Here is a 25,700-nt window from a genome sequence, read left to right as displayed (position 1 = left end):
GCAGTAACGATCTTGCCAGCGATCTCGTTATGTGTGACACCTACCAGCGATTAAGCCCCTGCTGTGAGATCGCTAATCGTTGCCGAAGGGTCCGGAGCATTTTCTTCAAAGGTGATGTCCTGCTGGGCAGGACACATCGCTGTGTTTGACACCTAACAATGACCTCCTATACAGTTCGCTCATCGTTACTGCATCGTTGGTAAGGTCTGACTGTGTGACATCTCACCAGCGACCTCCCAGTGACTTACCAGCGATCCTTATCAGGTCACATCGTTTTCGGGATCACTGGTAAGTCGTTACATGTGACGGGGGCTTTACACAAAGACAAAATGGAGTGTAGATTTAACAAAATGAATTCTGCTCTCATTCAAGCAATACACAAATGGATGAGTAAAGCATACAACTTGGCTATAAAAAAAAAATAAAGAAAAAAAAAATTCTCCATCAAAAATTAAAAAAATGTGTAAAAAAAATGAATAATTTGTAAATGATCCATTATAAAAAGTACACAACCGTAATGACATAAAATTAACTCTTTATTAACAGATAGTAAAAGTCTATTAATATTTACTAAAACAGACATTCTATTCATGACTATGGCTTCACTCCTGTGTAATAAGCCTTGATTTCCGAGCAAAACAAACATGAATATGGCTTCACGCCTGTGTGAATGCTCTCATGTATAATGAGACTTGATTTGTCAGCAAAACATTTCTCACATTCTGCACATGAATATGGCTTCATTCCTGTGTGAATTCTCTCATGTCTAATAAGATGTGATTTCCGAGCAAAACATTTCTCACATTCTGAACATGAATATAGCTTTTCTCCTATGTGAATTCTCTCATGTTTAACAAGATCTGATTTCCGAGCAAAATAATTTCCACATTCTGAACATGAATATGGCTTCTCTCCTGTGTGAATTCTCTCATGTCTAATAATATGTGCTTTCCGAGCAAAACATTTCTCACATTCTGAACATGAATATAGCTTTTCTCCTATGTGAATTCTCTCATGTTTAACAAGATCTGATTTGCAAGCAAAACATTTCTCACATTCTGAACATGAATATGGCTTCTCTCCTGTGTGAATTCTCTCATGTGTAATGAGACTTGATTTGTCAGCAAAACATTTCTCACAGTCTGAACATGAATAAGGCTTCACGCCTGTGTGAATGCTCTCATGTGTAATGAGACTTGATTTGTCAGCAAAACATTTCTCACATTCTGAACATGAATATGGCTTCATTCCTGTGTGAATTCTCTCATGTCTAATAAGATGTGATTTCCGAGCAAAACATTTCTCACATTCTGAACATGAATATAGCTTTTCTCCTGCGTGAATTCTCTCATGTTTAATGAGATTTGATTTGCAAGCAAAACATTTCTCACATTCTGCACATGAATATGGCTTCATTCCTGTGTGAATTCTCTCATGTCTAATAAGATTTGATTTGCAAGCAAAACATTTCTCACATTCTGAACATGAATATAGCTTCTCTCCTGTGTGAATTCTCTCATGTTTAACAAGATCTGATTTCCAAGTAAAACATTTCTCACATTCTGAACATGAATATGGCTTCTCTCCTGTGTGAATTCTCTCATGTTTAATGAGATTTGATTTGTTAGCAAAACATTTCCCACATTCTGCACATGAATATGGCTTCGCTTCTTTGTTACTTTCACTTTCCTTAGCATTCTGTGTGGAACTCCTGGTACCGTCATCTGCCATAAATAAAATTGAAGTTATAAGCTTTTAATAATATAACCTCAAACATACACAGACACACATAAATCCATACAAATTCCAAAGAAAGTGTGTAGTGTTCTACTTTAAAAGGCCTATGTGACAGAAAATACCCAAAATGACATCATTTTAAAAACTGCACCCTTCGAAGGGCTCAAAATGACATTCAATAAAACATATCTACAAAAGCATATCCAGTGGCACTCAATAATATAAGGATACTTTCGCATTGCATTACTGCTGTAGGAATATTAGAAAAAAGGGATTAATACATAGGTAATGAGAAAAATGAGTAAAACGACATAGGCATTGCATTACTGCTTTAGAGATATTTGTAAAGTGAGATTCTTAGTTTATGTATTGACCAATCCATGTGAGCCCGATAACCGTGACAAGCACCTGACCAAGCACTCTGCCCTATAGCCAGGGTGTGTCCACCATCTTATTTAGCCAGGAAGCAGAAATGCAGATTTTTTAACCACACAGAGGCATTTAAGGTTAGGTTCCCAATAGAATAAGATCACCTTGTCAAGGTGATCGGCCTCACATGGATTGGCCAATACATAAGCTAAGAATCTCTCTTTGCAAATATCTCTAAAGCAGCAATGCAATGCCTATGTCTTTTTACTCATTTTTCACATTAGCTATGTATTTATCCCTTTTTTGTAATATTCCTACAGCAATAATGCATCACAGAAATTAAAGCAATGTGGAAGGAAAAAAAAAAACATTTTAATTTTTTCCACATAAGTGTTGCGTTACCACAAATTTTTATTTTCCCAAGGGTAAGATGAGAAAATGGACCATATAATTCTGTTGTGCAATTTCTCGTGTGTACGCCGATATCCCAGGACTCGGAAGGGAAGGAGCACCATTTGACTATTGGAGAACAGAACTGGCTGAACTAGAGGATGCCATGTCATGTTTGTAAAGCCCTTGATGTGCCTAAACAGTGGAACACCCCACAAATTATCTCATTTTGAAATCTACACCACTGAAGGAATGTATCTAGGTGTGGAGATCATAGAAGTACCCTTATATAGGGCAAGGGGTCTTTAGCAGACCCCAGCTATTATGGCGACCCATATGCACCCAATGATAAATGTTGCTGGGGGCGTTGGATAGGTGGAACGTTGTACCCCATAGGCTGCAAGCTGCGAATGCTGCTGTCAAAGATTGAAAAGTTAACAGCAGTGGGTGAAGCCTACCTCCACTGAATAACTCAGACATCATCTGCTGGCAATAATGGAGACTCAGCTTCTGAGCCCGCCAGAAGCAATAGGATGTAATAATATGTTATATATCGAGAAGGGGTTAAAGAAAATCTGGCAGCTACAAAAACACTATTTACCTGCAGATATAGTGGTAATCTGAGTACCTAGCATTAAATGATCTCTATCTGGTTTATTAGAACAGTGTGTGACGCTAGTCACTGCATGGACAAGCCGTGAGGCAGGGTTATCAAATGTTCTGGGGTCAAATACAAAGAACATGCCATGAACTAAGGGGACAGACAAAGGCGTAGTCAGCTCTGGGGTCAGAATATCAGGAGGATAGCGGATATGGGCAAATGGATGGTCAGAGGAGGTCCAAGGTCTCCCAGCTATAGATCAGAGCACAGATAACCAAGGCCCACATTCGCAGGGAGCCACAGTGGCATCTGACTGTGTTCACAGGCAACCTAAAATTAGTTGCTCAGCCTCAGCTGAGTGTTTTACACTGTTTTCCAGTCCTGTGGAGTGGTTTGTGGCTTCTTGAGACTCAGGGGGCTAATTTCTTTTCAGCTGTCTTCTCCCCATTTAAGGTTTGAGATTCCTCTTGTTACTGCAGATGATACCTTCAGTTTATGCTCCTGTCATTCCGGTTTTTGTGGCGATTCTTTGTGGGGTTTGCATCTCCACTCCCGGTGGAGGGGGGGGGGGGGGAGGGTTAGATCAGGGTTTGGACAGGTGTTAGTGTGGCACCCCAGGCTTCAGTTGCCACAAATATACCTGTACCCGGGGCAGGGAAGGATCTCCACATCAGGTAGTCCCACATACAACACTTCCACTCCAAGCCTGGAGGGGGAGCTCTACAAGCAGAGTTCAGGTGAGGTCCCCTTTAAATCCAGGTTTGGAGGCGGAGTTAAAAAGACAGTTGACAGTTGGAGAAAAGGAGACAGTGCGAGCAGAGAGTGAGGGAAGACATCAAAATAGAGAGGGCTGTGCTTAGCCCGTACGAGCAACTGTGTGACCGCCTGAGGGGTCAGGAGTGAGGCAAAAGAGGAGTGACCGGGAAGGTGGAGCCAGATCGGTTCATCCCCAAGGAACAGCGCTGATTACCGGACACCGGCGTCCGAGTTTGTGAGGGATCTAATCTACCCAGCAATAAAGACCGGAGGCCAGGAAGACTCCAGGTCTCCTGGCCGCAGCAGCACCTGAAGGCAAAGCCGCTACACAGAGCTTAGGGACCGCAGTGAGTACAGCAGTGCCCCTTAAAGAAGCTCCCGCCGCCTGCCATACAGGTGAAGACAGTGAGAGAGGGACAAGGTATAGCTACAGGCAGCCTAGTACGAAGGAGAGAGACAGCGCAGCAGGGAGGTCTCACAACTAACATGGTGCAGAGATCCTGAACTGTTTCCAGATTACCCAAAAACTGTCACATCAGAAACTGAACCCATTTTTAATAACACCTGCAAGTAAAACCTGGTCAGAGTTAATGAATTGGTGTAACGCACTTTATTTCTTCATCTGAGGAGCCATAGGCTGCTGCACTAAAGTGACAGTTGAAAAGGCTGTGAGGAAAAACCGCCATATCTGTGTAGAGACTGCTAAAACTGCCCTGGGGACCCCGCTTCACCTACGGGAAGCATAAACAACTGGCTGCCTAACCATCACCCCAGAGGTCTGACCTGCAGCCCCAGTAACCATACTGGAACCGTAGGTGGCGTCACGAAAGTTTTATTTTTTTTTAATTTTCTTTATTATTTTTTTTATTTTATTTTTATTATTTAGTGAGTTTCAGCGAACACCAGGGCCATGGAACTGGGCACAGGCCCCCGTGACATAATCCCATTAACCAACACCTGGAACCGAGTACCCCACGGCCCTGGGGCGGGTCATTAGGGTTAAGCTGGAGGTCCAGACCTGGATACCATCAAGCCTACCTCTGGGATCAGGGACAGCACAAGTTCCCTAGTTTGAGGGCCAGTTTTAGGGTCCCTGCTCCAGCTATCCTGGCACCTCCATGATACTCTGGGTTTAGGACTGATTACTCAGAACAGGGAACCCCTGAAGAAACCAAGCACCTCCCAGTTTCAGATTGAACTGAGCTTTCGCTCAACAAACAGCTTGGCACGACCCGGATTCCATAGGGAGCCAAAATTGTCACTCACTGCGTACAAGACAGCGGATAGAGTGTGACACAGTAACTACAAGGAAAAAATGCAGTTACATTCTCCCAGCAGCTGCTCACTTCCAGTCACCAGCACAGTGGGAGAGGCTGAAACAGTCACCACTCACTACATAGTGGGTGCACAGTAATCAACCCTCTTGTTCCTTGGCTGACAGCCTGTGAGCGGTAAGTGTTACTGTTTCCCGCACTGCATCGGTGACTGTATACGAGCGGCAGCAGGGAGAATGTAAATTCATTATCTCCTTGCAGCTGGGAATGTGACTGTTCTCCTTGTTATTTAATGGTGACTCTTCACTGAGGAGGGTTACCTGTGGAAAGGTCTCTACTCCGTTCATCACCCCGCACATCCATTTCTCCTTTTTCCATTGTGTCTGCAGCGTTCTGCATATCTTTTCCCTGAATTTCAAAGCTGTAAAATAAATAATGTAAAAGTCATGGACAGAAGGAAAAGTCATGTGGAAGGTTCTAGATCAGCGTTTCTCAACTCCAGTCCTCAAGACCCACCAATAGATCATGTTTTCAGGATTTCCTTAATGTTGCACATGTGATGGAATTATTCCCTTTCTAATATTAAGGAAAACCTGAAAACATGATCTGTTGGTGGGTCTTGAGGACTGGAGTTGAGAAACACTGTTCTAGATTGACGCTTCTGCTACCAGAGTCTTATGGCACCTGAGACCAATCGATGCTTGGCCTCTACGCCTCCTATATCCCCCGTGCTGCCCCAGAGTCAGTTCAGCAGGGATAGAAGCAGACGTGGCAGGATCCACTTAGTGTGGTACATTATGACATTGGGATTTCCTTCATTGTTTTGTCTTCACAATTTGGATGCCCTAATGCTTATTTTTCCATCATTTTAGAATTGGTTTAGTCAACAATGTTATATTTTTGAAAGTCTTTTTGAGGAAATACGTAATTACTTACCGGTAATGTGTTTTTTCTGAACCCATGATGGCACCACGAGAGAGGGGATCCGCCCTTACAAAACAGGAAACCTCCAGAATAAAAAGGGGCGGCACCTCTCCCCGCATCAGTTGATTACCGAGCATGACAGGACCTCCGAAACAAGGAACATCGTTAAAACATATCCCGCCACCAGAACCGCCCAGTGAAGAGGAGCGAAAAAGGAAGCAAACTAGCAACCCCTAAGTGCAGGGAGGGAATGTAAGGGTGCCGTCATGGGTTCAGAAAAAACACATTACCGGTAAGTAATTACGTATTTTTCCAGCACCCATGATGGCACCACGAGAGAATTACAGAGAGGAAGACCTAGGGAGGGACAACAGTTTGCAGAACCCGTCTCCCAAAGGTGATGTCGGTGAATGACAAATCAAGGCGATAGTGATTAAAAAAGGTGGACGGAGAAGACCAGGTTACTACCTTACATATTTGCTCGATAGAGACCTCTGACCTCTTCGCCCAGGAAGATGCCATCGCTTGCGTGGAGTTCGCCTTCATACCAGGAGGTACGACTTCACCCCCGGCCGTGTAAGCAACAGAGATGGCATCCCTGATCCACCTGGCCAAGGTGGATTTAGAAGCCTTAAGCCCCTTCCTACAACCCTGGAAGACTACAAACAGAGACTTATCCCTCCTCCCTTCTGAGGTGACCAACAGATACCGTTGAAGACAACGCCTAACATCCAGGCAGTGCCATCCCATCTCCTCCGGAGTAGAAGGGTTGGCATAAAAAGAGGGGAGCACTATTTCTTGTGATCTATGGAAGTGGGAATGCACCTTCGGCAAATAGGCAGGGTCAGTTCTTAAAACCACTCGGTCATCAAAAAACTGGGTATACGGAGGAGAAATGGATAAGGCCTGAAGGTCACTAACCCTACGAGCGGAAGTGAGTGCGACCAGGAGAATCGTTTTGAGGGACAGATGCTTGAGTGAGATAGAATCTAAGGGCTCAAACGGGTGCCGTGTTAAAGCTGAAAGGACCAAGTTAAGGTCCCAGGACGGCAGTGGCATGTTGCCCCGAGGCCTAGACCTAGCACAGGACCTAACGAACCTAGACACCCAGGGATTTCCGGCCAGGGCATGGTTATACAAGGCGCTCAGTGCGGAGATTTGCACCTTTATGGTACTAACCGACAGACCCAGTTCCCAACCCCTCTGGAGCAATTCTAGGACAACCGGGACAGAGGGTGGCTTAGTAGGATCCGCACCCGTAGAGGCCAGGAATTTGGCCCAAACGCGCCCATAAATACGAGTAGCGACAGGCTTTCGACACTGCATCAAGGTGGAGATCAGACCTGGAGAAAACCCCTTGTGGCCTAACAGTGACCGCTCAAGCGCCACGCCGTCAGGTGTAACCTGGTGTTCTGCGGGTGGAAGGCTGGACCCTGGGATAGGAGATCCGGTAGGTCCGGGAGAACCCACGGATTGGTGATGGACAGATGCGTCAGCCAATAAAACCAAGGTCTCTTTGGCCAAAAGGGTGCTATGAGAATCACGGCTGCTTGATCCTCCCGTATCTTCCTGAGCACTGCAGGGAGGAGGATGATCGGAGGGAAGGCATATGCGAGGCGGAAGTCCCATCTGAGTAATAGGGCGTCCACCGAGTGGGGATGATCCCTCGGATCCAGGGAACAGAATCGGGGAACCTTCCTGTTGGTTCGGGTTGCAAAGAGGTATATCTCAGGAACCCCCCACATCTCCGTTATCCTGTCGAAAACGGACTGATTTAGAGACCATTCGCCTTGGTGAAACTGGGTGCGACTGAGAAAGTCCGCCAAAATGTTCTCCTTCCCTCGGATGTGCACTGCCGACAGGGAGCCCAGATGAGCTTCTGCCTGAGACATGATCCTGCTTGTGATGGACATTAGGTGCCTGGAGCGAGTACCCCCCTGGTGGTTGAGATACGCTACTGTCGCTTGGTTGTCAGACAGAACTTTCACATGGCGACCCCGCAATAACGGCAGGAAACGACCTAACGCCTTTTCCACCGCCAGCAATTCCCTTGTATTCGAGGAACTTTGAGTTTCTCCTCCAGACCATCGTCCCTGAATGAACTGAGTGTCCAAGTGTGCACCCCAACCGTAGAGACTGGCGTCGGTGGTTACCACCATGGGCTCCGGCGCCATCCAAGGCACCCCTCCGCCCAAGTGGACCGGATCTAGCCACCAATAGAGGGACTGCAATGTGCTATGGTCGAGAATGATGAGTCTGTCCAGATGGTCTCCGTGAGCGGTCTGATGCTGCAAGATATTCCACTGCAGGACCCTGGTGTGTGCCTGAGCCCATCGGACTGCCGGGATGGCCGCAGTCAGGGAGCCCAGGAGGGACATCGCACCCCGGAGAGACATGCGCTGGTGCCGCAGAGTCCGGTCTATCTGGGTCTGGAGGGCTTCCACTTTGGAAGGAGGCAACCGACATAGTTGAGTGTTGGAGTCCCAAGTGAGTCCCAGAAACAGGTGAACCTTGGAGGGGATTAATCTGGACTTCTCCTCGTTGATCAACCAGCCCAACTCCAGTAGGGAAGCTTGCACCTGCCGTAGAAGGGCCGCACAATGGCGAGCTGAGGCGCCCACAATCAAGAAGTCGTCCAGATAAGGAATCAGAAGGATCTCTCTCTGACGCAGATATGCCGACATTTTTGCTATTATCTTCGTAAAAATTCTCGGGGCGATGGCCAGACCGAAGGGGAGGGCTTTGTATTGAAAGTGGCAGACCCGACCGTCCATGTGGAGGGCTATTCTGAGGAAGCATTGGAAGAGAGAGTGGATTGGGACATGATAATATGCATCGCACAAGTCTATGACAGCAATGTGACAATGGGGATACAGATATTTCACGATGGACCGCACGGACTCCATCTTGAAGCTGTCTATTTGAAGGAACCGGTTGAGGGCTTTCAGGTTGATGATTGTGCGATAAGAACAGTCAGGCTTCCCCACCAGAAAGAGGGTGGAGTAGAATCCTTCTCCTTGTTCCCGTGCGGGAACTTCCATGAGAACCCCCTTGAAGAGGAGGTTGCTTCCAAAGCCAGCTGTTCCGCCAGAGAACGACGCAGAGGGGTAACCAGGAATCGGGGAGGAGGAGGGTGATGGAAGGGGAGCCGGAGGCCTGAGCGTATGAGGCCCAGGATCCATGCACTGGATGAAGTCCTTTCCCAAGCCCGAAGGAACTGAGAGAGCCTCCCTCCGACCTGGGAAAGCGAGTCACTTGGACGACTTATTCTGATCTTTTGAGGGGCCCTTGAACATGAACCCCTTTCCCGGATTCTTTCTATCGGACCAGGTATTCCGATCCCGGGGCCGGGTGGGGCGAAAGGACCGCCGTGAAGAAGGAAATGACGGAAAGGGAAAACCACCTTTCTTGTCGCTAGCTTTTTCCAGGATGTCATCCAGGACGAACAGATATTCACCTTGACAGGGGATATTGCAAAGTTTAGACTTAGTTTGCAGATCCCCCGGCCAGCATTTCAGCCAGAGAGCTCTTCTAGCCGCATTGGAGAGGGACGCTGACTTTGAAGCCAACTTAGTGGAGTCCGCCGAGGCTTCCGCAAGGAAGGCCGCCGCCCCCCGCAATTTGGAGAGGGAGGAAGCAATCTCCTCCTTAGGTGCCCGTGATCTAAACTGGTCTTCCAGTTCGTCAATCCATATAGTCAGGGATCTAGCCGTACATGTAGCCGCAATTGCGGGTCTCAGTCCTCCAGCAGAAGCTTCCCAGGTAATCTTCAGGAAGTGATAAGCTTTCTTATCCAACGGGTCTTTCAAGGAGCCCATGTCCTCAAATGGCAAGGCAAACTTTTTGGACGCCTTAGCGACAGCCACATCCAATTTTGGCGCCTTATCCCATGTGGAGCAGGAGGCCTCCTCAAACGGATATTTTCTCTTAAAGGCGCCTGGAAGGGAATGCTTCTTATCAGGTCTCTTCCATTCCCGGGCAATCAAGGCCTGTACTTTATCCACCACCGGGAAGGAGCGTCGTTTTTTCTGCTCCATGCCCCCGAACATCCTATCCTGGATAGATTTTTCAGGTTTCTCATCCGGGATGCCCATAGTGGTCCGCACCGCCTTAACCAACTTCTTCATATTTTCGATTGGGAAGCACTGGCGACCCCCTGAGTCGCTATCTGAAGAGGAGCGGGAAGTAGAGCCAGAGGAATCACAATCCCCATCAGACCTATCAGAGTCCTCGAGGGTAGGCGAAGGGGGCCTAGAACCCCCAGCACTCTGCGCCCCAGACAGGGATCGGAGGGAGTCCCTGACCTCTTCCCTTATGATGGACCGGAGATCGGAGGCAAATCCCGGCTGTTCCACCGACAAAGTCTGCTGAATGCAGCCTTTGCACAGCCTCTTAGTCCAGGAACCAGAAAGTTCTTTACAGCACAAGGCACATTCCTTATGGCTGGATTTAGATAAACACTTCTTAGGTTTACTGCGATCCTATAAAAAACACAGACAAGACGACCGCCGGTTAGAAGCGGAACTCATGAGGTAGCACTCACCCACAGATGCAAGAGGCTATACCGGGTCAGCAGGGACATCATCTGACTTCCCTCCTTTAGAGGGCCTTTTTCTGTCAGGAGAGTCAGGGTCCTTCCACTTGGAGGACCGGTCGTCAGACATCCCACGCTTGACCCCCGAGCCAGTGACACTGTCATCCTTGCCACCTCTCTGCTGCCGCTTCAGGGAGGCAGTATCCATGATCAGAGGGAGGCTTTGGGGAGGAGGGAGGCGAAGGAGACGCAGCTGACTGCTTGTCAGCCATGGTAACCGAGCACAGGCACCATAGAGAAGATTGCCGCTCTGATTTTCAAAAAAAAAACCTTGGCAACTCCGCCCCCTATTTCCGGTAGATGACAACCCATCCGCGCGTCCAACAGGAAAAGGCGCGCTGCGCATGCGCACCGCCCGGACATCCCCGCCGCCACACACAACATGGCGCTCAGTCACCCGGAAGCGCCATAGCATCTGCCGCCATGAGGACGCCCCGCAGGGAGCGCAGCAGCAGCCACCCGTATCCCAGCCCCTGGTGCTGATACGACGTGGTAAGGAGAGGGGGGGGCCGGGAGCAGGGAGGGAAGGAGCCCACGCGCAGACAGGACCCCCGTGGGTATGCTGCGTCGGGAGAGCCCTGCGGTCGACCGGACATACCTGGTCCCCGCAGGCTCATGGCGCTCCTATTGGGCGCGCCGCACGCAATCCTGACCCCCACTGGTCCGCTGCGGCAGCTCCACAGCACCTCGGCCGACCGCAGCAGGACCCGTGCCGCTGCCAGAGTCGGCCGGCCGGGCGCCAGACTTGAATCTTCGGCCCATCAGGACCTTCTTGGATCCAGTGGATCCCTGGAGGCTCCCTGTTCAAGGACAGGAAACCAACTGATGCGGGGAGAGGTGCCGCCCCTTTTTATTCTGGAGGTTTACTGTCCTTGAAGGGCGGATCCCCTCTCTCGTGGTGCAGTCATGGGTGCTGGAAAAAATTAGTTTTATTCAATTGTTTTTCTTTAACGGGACGAACAGAGGTGTACATAAAATCATGGGACCCCATAGCGGAAGTTGTAATTGGTACCCCCCTCCCCCAAAAAATAAAAATGTAATTAATATTCAACTGGGTCATATAAGAACCTCTCTCACAACTTTACAGCCCTTAAAAAGTAACTTTCCTCCTAATGAAGCCCAAAGATTCCCCTTTCACTGCCCCATAATGTATAATACAAGCACTGTATGATACCTCCACAGTCACTTCCTCCACACCAGGGCTGAGGAGAAAAACGAGAAGTTTCCATCCGCTCTCTATACAGACACATCTGCAGGTTTTTCCCTCCGCTCTCTATACAGACACATCTGCAGGTTTTTCCCTCCGCTCTCTATACAGACACATCTGCAGGGTTTTTCTCACTATCTGACATCAAATCAGAATAAAGTGAAGAAATAAATCTGGCATTCAAAATATTTTCAATTTTTTTTTTTATTTTTTAAATCCAGTGAATAAAGACCACAATGTGTGTCAATCAGTGACGTTTCGATCCTTCCTTGGACCTTTATCAAACTCACACTATAAAGATACATAAGAAAAATACAAAGTGAATATTATGGGATATTGCAGCCGCTGGGGACGTGGCCATGTTCCAATCGTGCCCATTTTCTGTTATATAGATAAATCTTTTCTATCTTTCCACAAGTAATATGTATGATTTTTGCTCTAATATTCATGCACCGTATTTTTCGGACCATAAGACGCACCCTGGTTTTAGAGCAGAAAAATAGAAAATAAAATTTTAAGCAAAAAATGTGGTCATGACACTTATTATAGGGCGAGGATCTGCTGCTGACACTGTTATGGGTTAATGTCCCCAAATTCTCTACTAGGATACCCCATCCTGGTAATGATCCTCCTGCCTTGTATATACCCCCATCCTTGCTCATATACCCCCATCCTTGCTCATATACCCCCATCCTTGCTCATATACCCCCATCCTTGCTCATAATATACCCCCATCCTTGCTCATAATATACCCCCATCTTGCTATACACCCCCATGCTGGTATACGGCCCGCATCCTATGGCACATAAAAAAAAAAAATAAATAAACGTTCATACTCACCTTACCTCACTCCCTGCAGCCCCTCCTCCCGTCTGTGTCAGCAGCAGCGCCGCTGAGTGGAGCCGTCCCCGTTCCCCTGCAGTACCGCGATCTCCTCCTGGCTGCCGGCGGCCAGCCAGGAGGAGAACGCGGTACTGTAGGGGAACGGGGACAGGTGAGTATACTGATTCCCTGCACCCCGCGCTGATGATGATGCACGGGGAGCAGTGAATACAGCCGCACATGATCACTCCAGGCTGTAGTTGCCAGGGGTGATCATGCGGCCGGCTGTTTATCCCTCGCCCATCATCCCGTCCACCTGTCAGCGCTGAGAGATGGGCGGGAGGATGGGCGTGCATATGGAATGAGTGGGCCCACGTGGTCACGGCAGGCGCTGCTGCAGCCTGCTCGTGCCCCCGATGACCCGCTCCACCGCAGCACCCTCATTCCCCGCAGCCCTACATTCAGACCATAAGACGCACCCCCCACTTTCCCCCAACATTTGGGGGGGGGGGGGAGTTCGTCTTATGGTCCGAAAAATACGGTACCTTTGAGAGAATGTTCACTTTGTATTTTTCTTACGTATCTTTATAGTGTGAGTTTGATAAAGGTCCAAGGAAGAACCGAAACGTCACTGATTGACACACATTGTGGTCTTTTGTCACTGGATATAAAAACCCTAGATGTGCATCCATCCTTCCTACAGGCCCACCCCAGGTGTGCCCCCATCCATCAATCCATCTATCCTTCCTACAGCACCCCCATCCATCAATCCATCTATCCTTCCTACAGCACCCCCCCAACTTGCAGTCTCTCCCCCCTGCGAGCCCCCCCCAACGTGCAGTCTCTCCCCCCTGCGAGCCCCCCACAGCTTGCAGTCTCGTCCCCCTGTGAGCACCCCCAAACGTGCAGTCTCTCCCCCTGCGAACCCCCCCCCCAACGTGCAGTCTCTCCCCCTGCGAACCCCCCCCCAACGTGCAGTCTCTCCCCCTGCGAACCCCCCCCCAACGTGCAGTCTCTCCCCCTACGAACCCCCTCCAACGTGCAGACGTGCAGTCTCTTCCCCCTGTGAACTCCCCCCAACGTTCAGTCACTCCCCCCCAAAGTGCAGTCTCTTCCCCCTGTGAGCACCCCCACAGCTTGCAGTCTCTTCCCCCTGCGAGCACCCCCAAACGTGCAGTCTCTTCCCCCTGCGAGCACCCCCAAACGTGCAGTCTCTTCCCCCTGCGAGCACCCCCAAACGTGCAGTCTCTTCCCCCTGCGAGCACCCCCAAACGTGCAGTCTCTCCCCCTGCAAACCCCCTTCCCAACGTGCAGACATGCAGTCTCTGCCCCCTGCCAACACCCCACAGCTTGCAGTCTCTTCCCCCTGCGAGCACCCCCACAGCTTGCAGTCTCTTCCCCCTGCGAGCACCCCCACAGCTTGCAGTCTCTTCCCCCTGCGAGCACCCCCACAGCTTGCAGTCTCTTCCCCCTGCGAGCACCCCCACAGCTTGCAGTCTCTTCCCCCTGCGAGCACCCCCACAGCTTGCAGTCTCTTCCCCCTGCGAGCACCCCCACAGCTTGCAGTCTCTTCCCCCTGCGAGCACCCCCACAGCTTGCAGTCTCTTCCCCCTGCGAGCACCCCCACAGCTTGCAGTCTCTTCCCCCTGCGAGCACCCCCACAGCTTGCAGTCTCTTCCCCCTGCGAGCACCCCCACAGCTTGCAGTCTCTTCCCCCTGCGAGCACCCCCACAGCTTGCAGTCTCTTCCCCCTGCGAGCACCCCCACAGCTTGCAGTCTCTTCCCCCTGCGAGCACCCCCACAGCTTGCAGTCTCTTCCCCCTGCGAGCACCCCCACAGCTTGCAGTCTCTTCCCCCTGCGAGCACCCCCACAGCTTGCAGTCTCTTCCCCCTGCGAGCACCCCCACAGCTTGCAGTCTCTTCCCCCTGCGAGCACCCCCACAGCTTGCAGTCTCTTCCCCCTGCGAGCACCCCCACAGCTTGCAGTCTCTTCCCCCTGCGAGCACCCCCACAGCTTGCAGTCTCTTCCCCCTGCGAGCACCCCCACAGCTTGCAGTCTCTTCCCCCTGCGAGCACCCCCACAGCTTGCAGTCTCTTCCCCCTGCGAGCACCCCCACAGCTTGCAGTCTCTTCCCCCTGCGAGCACCCCCACAGCTTGCAGTCTCTTCCCCCTGCGAGCACCCCCACAGCTTGCAGTCTCTTCCCCCTGCGAGCACCCCCACAGCTTGCAGTCTCTTCCCCCTGCGAGCACCCCCACAGCTTGCAGTCTCTTCCCCCTGCGAGCACCCCCACAGCTTGCAGTCTCTTCCCCCTGCGAGCACCCCCACAGCTTGCAGTCTCTTCCCCCTGCGAGCACCCCCACAGCTTGCAGTCTCTTCCCCCTGCGAGCACCCCCACAGCTTGCAGTCTCTTCCCCCTGCGAGCACCCCCACAGCTTGCAGTCTCTTCCCCCTGCGAGCACCCCCACAGCTTGCAGTCTCTTCCCCCTGCGAGCACCCCCACAGCTTGCAGTCTCTTCCCCCTGCGAGCACCCCCACAGCTTGCAGTCTCTTCCCCCTGCGAGCACCCCCACAGCTTGCAGTCTCTTCCCCCTGCGAGCACCCCCACAGCTTGCAGTCTCTTCCCCCTGCGAGCACCCCCACAGCTTGCAGTCTCTTCCCCCTGCGAGCACCCCCACAGCTTGCAGTCTCTTCCCCCTGCGAGCACCCCCACAGCTTGCAGTCTCTTCCCCCTGCGAGCACCCCCACAGCTTGCAGTCTCTTCCCCCTGCGAGCACCCCCACAGCTTGCAGTCTCTTCCCCCTGCGAGCACCCCCACAGCTTGCAGTCTCTTCCCCCTGCGAGCACCCCCACAGCTTGCAGTCTCTTCCCCCTGCGAGCACCCCCACAGCTTGCAGTCTCTCCACCTGCGAACCCCCCCCAAGCGTGCAGTCTCTCCCCCTGCGAACCCCCCCCAAGCGTGCAGTCTCTCCCCCTGCGAACCCCCCCCAAGCGTGCAGTCTCTCCCCCTGCGAACCCCCCCAAACGTGCAGTCTCTCCCCCTGCGAACCCCCCCAAACGTGCAGTCTCTCCCCCTGCGAACCCCCCCAAACGTGCAGTCTCTCCCCCTGCGAACCCCCCCAAACGTGCAGACATGCAGTCTCTCCCCCCTGCCAACCCCCCCCAACGTGCAGTCTCTCCCCCCTTCCAACACCCCCCCCAACGTGCAGTCTGTCCCCCCTTCCAACACCCCCCCCAACGTGCATTCTCTCCCCCCTGCCAACCCCCCCCAACGTGCAGTCTCTTCCCCTGCGAACCCCCCCCCCAACGTGCAGTCTCTCCCCCTGCGAACCCCCCCCCAACGTGCAGACGTGCAGTCTCTCCCCCTGTGAGCACCCCCCAACGTGCAGTCTCTCCCCCCTGCGAGCCCCCCCCCAACGTGCAGTCTCTCCCCCCTGCGAGCCCTTCTCAACGTGCAGTCTCTCCCCCCTGCGAACCCCCCCCCAACGTGCAGACGTCCAGTCTCTCCCCCTGCGAGCACCCCCCAACGTGCAGTCTCTCCCCCCTGCGAGCCCCCCCCCCCAACGTGCAGTCTCTCCCCCCTGCGAGCCCTTCTCAACGTGCAGTCTCTCCCCCTGCGAACCCCCCCAAACGTGCAGTCTCTCCCCCTGCGAACCCCCCCAAACGTGCAGTCTCTCCCCCTGCGAACCCCCCCAAACGTGCAAACATGCAGTCTCTCCCCCCTGCCAACCCCCCCCAACGTGCAGTCTGTCCCCCCTTCCAACACCCCCCCAACGTGCAGTCTGTCCCCCCTTCCAACACCCCCCCCAACGTGCATTCTCTCCCCCCTGCCAACCCCCCCCAACGTGCAGTCTCTTCCCCTGCGAACCCCCCCCCCCAACGTGCAGTCTCTCCCCCTGCGAACCCCCCCCCAACGTGCAGACGTGCAGTCTCTCCCCCTGTGAGCACCCCCCAACGTGCAGTCTCTCCCCCCTGCGAGCCCCCCCCCAACGTGCAGTCTCTCCCCCCTGCGAGCCCTTCTCAACGTGCAGTCTCTCCCCCCTGCGAACCCCCCCCAACGTGCAGACGTCCAGTCTCTCCCCCTGCGAGCACCCCCCAACGTGCAGTCTCTCCCCCCTGCGAGCCCTTCTCAACGTGCAGTCTCTCCCCCCTGCGAGCCACCCCAATGTGCAGTCTCTCCCCCCTGCGAGCCCCCCCAATGTGCAGTCTCTCCCGCTGCGAGACCCCCCCCCGTGCAGTCTCTTCCCCCTGCGAGGCCCCTCAATGTACAGCCTCTTTTCGTTAGCCCGCTCCATCGTGCAGCATCGCCCAGTGCCAGCCCCCCCCTCCCCCAAACGTGCAGCTTCACCCCCTGTCCAGTGCGAGTCCACCCCAAACATGCAGAGTCGCTCTGTGGCAAGTGCGAGCCGCCCAAAACGTTCCACATTGCCTCCTGCAAGCCCCCCAAACATGCAGCGTCGCCTCCTGCCTAGAGTAACCCCCACATTCCTTATGAAACCTCCACAGCATCACCCCCTGCTCCGTGTAACCCCCCCCATAAGCCACTTACCTTATTGAACCCTCCACAGCCCCGTGCTGCAGCCTCCGTACATTCCCTGTGACATATACACGAGCTGCAGCTCCCAACACAGACAGGAGACACTGCTCTGTGCCCCCAACATCCAGTCTGAGACCTCAGAGCTATAACTAATGAGGAAAAGCTGAATCTTCCCCACCTCAGGGTCAGGATCCTCCGGTCTGCACAGGAGCCCGGGCACCGCTGCTTCCGGTCACACATCTGCCCAGCACGAGGAGGCCCCGCCCCTTCCGGTGACATCATGATTTCATGAGATCACTCCTCCCACCTCAAAAAATCAACTCCGATCTAGCCTCTACCTAGAGAATACAGGCTGCTTGCATGTTATGACGTCACTTCCGGGGCGTATTCAGGTACTGTTAGGGGGCGTGTCCTTTATTCAGCGCGGCCTGTAGCTCTAGGCTCAACCGATCTGGATTTTGGGGTAAGAAATAAAAGTGTCTCCTGTCACTACTGGGGGCTGCAGCTCGTGTATATATCACAGGGAAGGGGCTGAAGCTGCAGCACAGGGCTGTGGAGGCTTCCATAAGGAAGGGGGGTATGGGGGGCTACACAGGGCAGGGGGCGATGCTGCATATTGGGGGGCTACACAGGGCAGGGGGCGATGCTGTATATTGGGGGGCTACACAGGGCAGGGGGCGATGCTGCATATTGGGGGGCTACACAGGGCAGGGGGCGATGCTGTATATTGGGGGGCTACACAGGGCAGGGGGCGATGCTGTGGAGGCTTCCATAAGGAAGGGGGATATGGGGGCTACACAGGGCAGGGGGCGATGCTGTGGAAGCTTTCATAAGCAATGTGAGAGTAACACTAGGCAGGAGGCGACGCTGCACGTTTGGGGGGGCTTGCACTGGGCAGGGGGCTATACTGCACATTTGGGGGGGCTCGCAGGGGGCGACGCACGTTTGGGGGGCTCACTGTGCATGGGGCTACGCTGCTTGTTTGAGGGCCTCGTAGGGGGGTGACTGCATGTTTGGGGGAGCTTGCACTGGACGGGGCGATGCTACACGTTTGGGGGACTCGCAAGGGGGTGGTGCTGCACGTTTGGGGGCTTGCAGGGGGTGACGCTGCAGTTTAGGGGGGGCTCACTCTGGCCAGGGGGTGACGCTGCACATTTGGGTTTGGACTAGGCAGGGGGCGACGCTACATGTTTGGGGGACTCGCAAGGGGGTGACGCTGCACTTTCGGGGTGCTCGCAGGGGCGATGCTGCACGTTTGAGAGGATCGCACTGGGCAGAGGGCGATGCATGTTTTGGGGGGGCTCGCACTGGGCAGGGGGCGACTGCACGTTTGGGGGGGCTCGCACTGGGCAAGGGGCGACTGCACGTTTGGGGGGGCTCGCACTGGGCAGGGGGCGACTGCACGTTTGGGGGGGCTCGCACTACGCAGGGGGTGACTCTGCACGTTTGGAGGGGCTCGTACCGGGCATGGGGCCACTCTGCATGTTTGGAGGGGCTCGCACTGGGCAGGGGGCGACTGCACGTTTTGGGGGACTCGCACTTGACAGGGGGCGATGCTGCATATTTGGGTGCAACGCTGCACTTTGGGGGAGCTTGCAGGGTGTGCTGAGCAGTTCGCCATGTTGCACGCTGGGGGGCTTACACTGGGCGATGCTGCATGTTGTAGGGGGCTTACACTGGGCGATGCTGAACATTGAGGGGCTGATGCTGCATGATGGGACCACATCGGGGGTGTGGAGTGTAGGAAGGATGGGTGGGGGCACATCGGGGGTGGGCACTATAGAAGTCCATCGCTTATAGGGAACCTGTCACCAGTTTTTTGGCGAATAAGCTGCGGCCACCACCGGGCTCTTATATACAGGATTCTACCATGCTGTATATAAGAGCCCAGGCCGCTGTGAGAACATAAACACTTTATAATACTTACCTAGCAGTTGTGCGGTCGGCCATATGGGTGTCTGCGTTCTCCGGTGCCGGCGCCGCCTCTATCGGCATCTTCGTCCTCTTTCTGAAGCCTGTGTACATGACGCGTCTACATCATACACACTCGCCGATCCTGCGCAGGCGCACTACAATACTTTGATCTGCCCTGCTCAGGGCCTGAATGCCGGTGAGTGTGGATGATGTCGGACCCGTCGTGCACCGCGGCTAGAGAAGGAGGACGAAGATGGCCGAAAGAGGCGGCACCGGAGAACGGAGACACCCATATGGTCCACCGCACGACCGTTAGGTGAGTATTATAAAGTGTTTTTTATGTTCTCACAGCGGCCTGGGCTCTTATATACAGCATGGTAGAATCCTGTATATAAGAGCCCGGTGGTGGCCGCAGCTTATACGCCAAAAAAGTGGTGATAGGTTCCCTTTATCATATTTCCTCCAGCAGGATATATATTATCTCTTCCTCCTTTATGGACCTGAAATCCCGAGAAGATATCATAGTCTCCTGAAGTGAGTGTCCCTCACTGCTGAGTGTCCCTCACTGCTGAGTATTTGGTGCAGTGTAGCAGGAGGTGGGTTTCATCCTTCCTTGGCCTCCAGGTCAGTGTTGGCACAGTCTGTCCTCCCTGGGCTTGTAGCTCTGCTTGTGTGGCAATTGATGGCTAGACTGTGGGCACTGAGTCTATATTGGCTCATAGTCCTGCGGTCTCTGGGGTCTGGGGGTTTCTCCAGATATGGGGCCAGTCTGTAGTCTGTGGTACGTGGTCAGTTTCTGTGAGGTGTAGATATCGGTCCTCCAGTCACTGACACCTCTCCTGGCCCTCGTCTACCATCTTCCTGATTCTGGCTTTTGTCAGGCTGCTGTGATTGGTCATTTTGTCCTGTTGGGTTTGGGAGAGCTGTGCCAGGGGTCCTGGTTCATCTGGACCACCTATATGTATCAGGGCTTTATGGTGATGGGAGCGTGGATTGCTATTCTGTAGGTGAGACTGACATGACAGTGCCCTCTTCAGAACTGCTAGGTGTAGAGGGAATCTGCCCAGCTCGGCCTGACAGGCGCTGTTGGAGGTGCTTTGATGGACGTGGAGAAGGCGCCTACAAAATTCCAGGTTGAATATTTATGTTGGGCTGGAATCCCACCTTGACCAATCTGGGTAAGCCCGGTTTCACACATCCTTCTTTTCACTGGTTTTGCGGATGCGGCGAACTCCCGTACAGTGTATACAGTACAATGACAGCGCTGTAACGTCCGGGTCACATGCGCCGGTCACATGACAGCATGTGACCAGAGCTTGTCGCGCTGCCACTGTACTGTATACACTGTAGTGGCGTGCGCCGCATCCGCCAAACCAGCGAAAAGCCGGATGTGTGAAATCGGGCCAAGTGTGAGGGCCCCAGACTTCACTGTTGTACAGGAGGATTGGGGTGATGATGGAATTGAAGCTTTTTAGCCAGACCCTCACTGGTGGCTTCAGATGATGGTTTCCTTCGGATGGCATAGCAATCTCTATTGCTCATTTGAAGCTCCCTGACTGGTGAATTTCCAGGCCCAGGTAGGTGTATGTGTCCGTTCCTGTATGAGCGCAGTTATTTAAGACAAATGAAGGTGCTGGTCCGATCTTCATTTTTCTGTTCTGGAACTCTATGATGTTGGCCTCCTTTTAGGTTGATCAGTGGCGCACACGTAGAGCTGGATTTCTCCAAGATTTGTAGGTTGTCTTGGAGGCCTTTCTCAGTTGGTGTCAGCAGCAGGAGGTCATCTGCATAGAGCAAGAATGTCACCTGAGCGTCATGGAGGGTAAGGCCTGGAGCTGTGGAACGTTCCAGAGCAGTGTACACTCATTGATGGAGATATTAAAGAGCGTTAAGGTGGCTTTACACGATACGACATCGCTAAAGCGATCTCGTTGGGGTCACGGAATTTGTGACGCACATATGGCCGCTTTAGCGATGTCGTTGCGTGTGACACCTATGAGCAATTTTGAATCATCGCAAAAACGTTCAAAATCGCTGATCGGTGACATCACCCCCTATTCCCAATTATCGTTGCTGCTGCAGTAACAATGTTGTTCGTCGTTCCTGCGGCAGCACGTGTCGCTGTGTGTGACACCGCAGGAACGAGGAACATCTCCTTACCCACGTCCCGCCAGCAATGAGGAAGGAAGGAGGTGGGCGGGATGTTCGTCCTGCTCATCTCCGCCTTTATGCTTTGATTGGGCGGCCGCTTAGTGATATCGCTGTGACGCCGTATGAACCGCCCTCTTAGAAAGGAGGCGGTTAGCCGGTCACAGCGACGTCGCTAGGCAGGTAAGTAGTGTGACTGTTCCTAGTGACGTTGTGCGCCACGGGCAGAAATTTGCCCGTGTCGCACAACCAATGGGGGCGGGTACGCACGCTAGCGATATCGGTAACGATATCGCAGCGTCTAAAGCGGGCCTTAGACTTAAGCTGCAGCCCTGTCTGACTCCTCGGCTCTGCTGGAAATAAGCCATTCTTCTATCGTTCACACTCACACTGCAGAGGTTCTCCTTTTAGGAGCTTTTGATGACATCGTAGGACTTTCCTCCTATTCCGCTCTCCAGAAATTTCAAGAACCCGGGTGCCAGACGGAGTAAAAAGCCTTTTTTAAGTCCACAAAACAGGTGTATAACTTCACGTACTTTGTTTTGTGGATGTGGCTCTGAATGAGACTGTGCAGGGTGTAGATGTGATCCGTGGTGCGGTGGTTTGGCAGGAACCCTGGTTGGCTCTTGCTGTGGACATTGTGCTCGGTGAGGAAACTGAGGATCCTCTTGTTCAGGAGGCTGGTGAACAGGTTTCTCAGGTTCCTGCTGACACGTCTTCCTCTGTAGTTGGCAGGGTCACACCTGTCCCCACTCTTGTGGATGGGTGTGATGGGCCCTTGCTTCCAGGTACGAGGGAAGTAGCCGGCACTCAGCACAATATTGAACAGTTTAACCATTGCAGCTTGTATTTCCGGTGGCTTTATATCAGCATCTCTGGGGGGATTCCATCCGGCCCCCTGGCTTTTTTACACCTTATGGAAGAGATTCTCTGCATCTTCCCCTAATGTAATTGGTGTATCCAGAGGGTTTTAGGAAATGTTTGACTTTCTCCTCCATCGCCTTTAGTTTTGATGTTCTGTTTTCCTGTTCTTGGCTTAGTCCTTCTTTTGGGACGTCTTTGTAGAGGTCTCTAAAGTAACCTGAGTGATGTCATCACAGCTCAGTCATTCTCTGCCTGAGGCTGGAGTCACACTTGCGTATGAAAAATCGGTCCGATTCTCATGCCGGAGATTAGGACGATTGTTTGCCACTTGTCATCCTTGTGCTGTCCGTGTGCAATCTGTTTGTTTTCTCAGCAGCTTTTAGGCCTTGTGCGCACTAGGCGTTTTTGTCGCGTTTTTAGCGCGTTTTTGTGCTGAAAACGCAGTGACATTGCTTCCCCAGCAATGTCTATGGGTTTTCATAAGTGCTGTCCGCACACAGCGTTTTTTTTTGTGGTGACCACAAAAATGCAGCATGTCAATTACTTCTGCGTTTTTCACCCATTGAGTTCAATGAGATGTTCAACAACGCAATGAAAAACGCATATAGCCGCGTTTCTATGACTAAAAACGCAGCTATAAACGCAATGGGTGGGCAGTAAAGTGACGTGTACAGGAAGAGGATTCCTTCTGTTGGTAAACACAGAAGCATGAATCCTCCCAATACCGTCACCGCTGCTTCCACCTCCCGTCCTGGGCATGTATGCTGCCGTGCGGCGCCATGTCTGGGCGGGAGGTGGAGGCAGCGGCGAAAACAAAAGTGAACAGTAGAAAAAAAAAAAATGTCATATATACTCACCTGTCTGCAGGGTCCCGGTGCCATGCCCGCTCCCAGCCCCTGTCTCGGTACCTCCGCTCTGGCTGTGTGCAGTCTCTCCGGGGCAGGACCTTGCTTGCAGGACCTGGCGGTGGATCACCTGATGCAGTCACCTGACGCATCAGCTGATCGTAGTCTCGCCGGCTTTTTCACGCCCGGCCGGCTATCAGCTGATCCTGCCGTCAGGGGACTTCATCAGCTGATTACAGGCAGCTCCTGCAGCGATCGGACAGGATCAGACTCCTGTCCAATCGATCGCTCCAGGAGCTGCTGGTAATCAGCACAGCACATAAGTGAGTATTATTTTTTTTTTTGCACTGATTCATCAGCTGATTGTATAATCGGCTTTTATACAATCAGCTGCTGTATCATGTGATTCACATCCTGGATCCTGACACATCATCTGATCGCTCTGCCTTCCAGCAAACCGATCAGATGATATTGGATCCAGATTGGACGGCGCGGGACCCTCACCCAGGATTACTGCGGAGGGGGGTTCTTTATTTCAATAAAGATGGAGTCACTAATTGTGTTGTGTTTTATTTCTAATAAAAATATTTTTCTGTGTGTTGTGTTTTTTTTTTTTATCATTACTAGATATTCATGGTGGCCATGTCTAATATTGGCGTGACACCATGAATTTCGGGCTTAGGGCTAGCTGATAATATACAGCTAGCCCTAACTCCATTATTACCCAGCTACCCACCCGGCATCAGGGCAGCTGGAAGAGTTGGATACAGCGCCAGAAGATGGCGCTTCTATGAAAGCGCCATTTTCTGGGGTGGCTGCGGACTGCAATTCGCAGTGGGGGTGCCCAGAAAGCTTGGGCACCCTGCACTGTGGATTCCAATCCCCAGCTGCCTAGTTGTACCCGGCTGGACTCAAAAATTGGGCGAAGCTCACGTCATTTTTTTTTTTAATTATTTCATGAAATTCATGAAATAATTAAAAAAAAGGGCTTCTCTATATTTTTGGTTCCCAGCCGGGTACAAATAGGCAGCTGGGGGTTGGGGGCAGCCCGTACCTGCCTGCTGTACCCGGCTAGCATACAAAAGTATGGCGAAGCCCATGTCATTTTTTTTTTCTTTTTGGGCAAAAAACTGCATACAGTCCTGGATGGAGGATGCTTAGCCTTGTAGTTCTGCAGCTGCTGTCTGCTCTCCTGCATACACTAGTGAATGCAGGATGCTGAGCCTTGTAGTTCTGCAGCTGCTGTCTGCTCTCCTGCATACACTAGTGAATGGAGGATGCTGAGCCTTGTAGTTCTCCAGCTGCTGTCTGCTCTCCTGCATACAATGAACATTTTGAAGAAGGAAATTACATCAGACCTTTTTTTTTTTTTTTTCCATCAACAGTCTTTAATGGCATTGTGCACTGATTAAAAACGCAGTGAGCAAAAATGCAGCAAAAAACGCACCAAATCGCGGCAAAAACGCATGCTTTTTTTAGCCGCGGGTGCGTTTTTTGAGACAAAAACGCACATAAAAACGCAGCGTGAAAAAAATGCCTAGTGCGCACATACCCTTAGTCATTTACAGGACCTTTTATAGGAGCATTAAGGCCTTGTGCGCATGCTGCGGTTTTTGCTGCGGTTTTGCTGCATGAATTGCTGCAAAAAATGTTCCTTTCTGTAACCTTTCTGCAGTCATTTCCCAGTAAAACCTATGGTAAAAAAAAAAGATGTGCGCACACTGCGTTTTTTCCCCTTCAGGTTCTGCTGCAGAATTTCTGCAGCAAAATGAATGTGCATGTCACTCCTTTTCCGCAGGTACCTGCGGTTGTTGCCATAGATAATGCTACAAAACCGCAGGGAACAACCTGCAGAAAATTCACGGCAATACCGCAGCCAAACCGCGGTAAAACCGCATGCGGTTTTCAGGTGCGGTTTGCTGCGTTTTTTTTACCACAGGTGCGGTAATCTTTCAGAAGGTGCGGAATTTTCTTAAGAAAATTCCATTTTCTAGTGCGCACAGGGCAGTGTTTTCTGCTACATGATAGAATTGTATCCAGAAAAACGGATGTCACTAGGATGGTCCGTGTGACATTGTTTTTTTTCTCGCACCCACAGACTTGCATTGGCGAGTCTCGAGCGAGATACCTGTGCAATCGCAGCATTCTGTGATTTTTTTTTTATTTATTTTATTTTTCCTCAGTCCAATTGGAGCTGAGAAAAAAAACGCAGATCGGAGCTGCCTCATTGATTAATTTTGTTTTGAGGCCAATGCGATATTTTCTCACATTGCACTTGTGCGAGTCATACACAAGTGTGACTCCTGCCTGAAGCCATGTTCTATGGCCACACGCTGTGATTTCAGATGTAGCAGAGCTGCAGCCGTCGTGGAACCTTGTGTGGATTACGTCGGTCCTGGGTGTTTTGGGGGTTAATAAAGGGGTGCTTTTTTTGTATTTTATTTCAGATAAAGGATTTTTTTGGTGTTTGTTTATTTCTTTTCACCTACATATTACTAATGAGGGGTCTCATAAACACCTCCCCATTACTAATCCAGGACTTAGTGGCAGCTCTGGGCTGCCATTAACCCCTGATTACCTTGATTGTCACCACACCAGGGCAATCGGGATGAGATGGGTAAAGTGCCTGACTGGCGCATCTAATGGATCCAGCAATTCCAGGCGGCTACAGGCTATATTTAGACCGAGGGGGCCCAATAACCAGGAGTCTCCCCAGCCT

General features: G+C 51.9%; 2 protein-coding genes across 2 annotated transcripts in view; one reads left to right on the top strand and one right to left on the bottom strand.

Annotated features, from left to right (window-relative positions):
* Positions 1–518: 518 nt before the first annotated feature.
* LOC142258733 (uncharacterized) lies at positions 519–17,469 on the bottom strand. The gene is made up of 3 exons (XM_075331347.1): positions 17,389–17,469; positions 5,448–5,548; positions 519–1,724 (listed from the first exon to the last, which is right to left on the bottom strand). Exons 1-3 carry the CDS (start codon positions 17,448–17,450, stop codon positions 595–597), a joined length of 1,293 nt encoding a protein of 430 aa, XP_075187462.1. The 5' UTR covers positions 17,451–17,469; the 3' UTR covers positions 519–594.
* Positions 17,470–17,595: 126 nt separating this feature from the next.
* LOC142258725 (uncharacterized) overlaps positions 17,596–25,700 on the top strand; it is a 46,254-nt gene continuing 38,149 nt past the window's right edge. Inside the window, exon 1 of the mRNA XM_075331340.1 lies at positions 17,596–17,673. The gene's annotated coding sequence lies outside the window, so the exon portion shown is untranslated. The remainder of the gene's footprint in view (positions 17,674–25,700) is intronic.

This window comes from Anomaloglossus baeobatrachus (genome assembly GCF_048569485.1).
Source record: "Anomaloglossus baeobatrachus isolate aAnoBae1 chromosome 3 unlocalized genomic scaffold, aAnoBae1.hap1 SUPER_3_unloc_3, whole genome shotgun sequence".
NCBI lineage: Eukaryota > Metazoa > Chordata > Amphibia > Anura > Aromobatidae > Anomaloglossus > Anomaloglossus baeobatrachus.
This window is presented reverse-complemented; position numbering and strand designations above follow the sequence as displayed.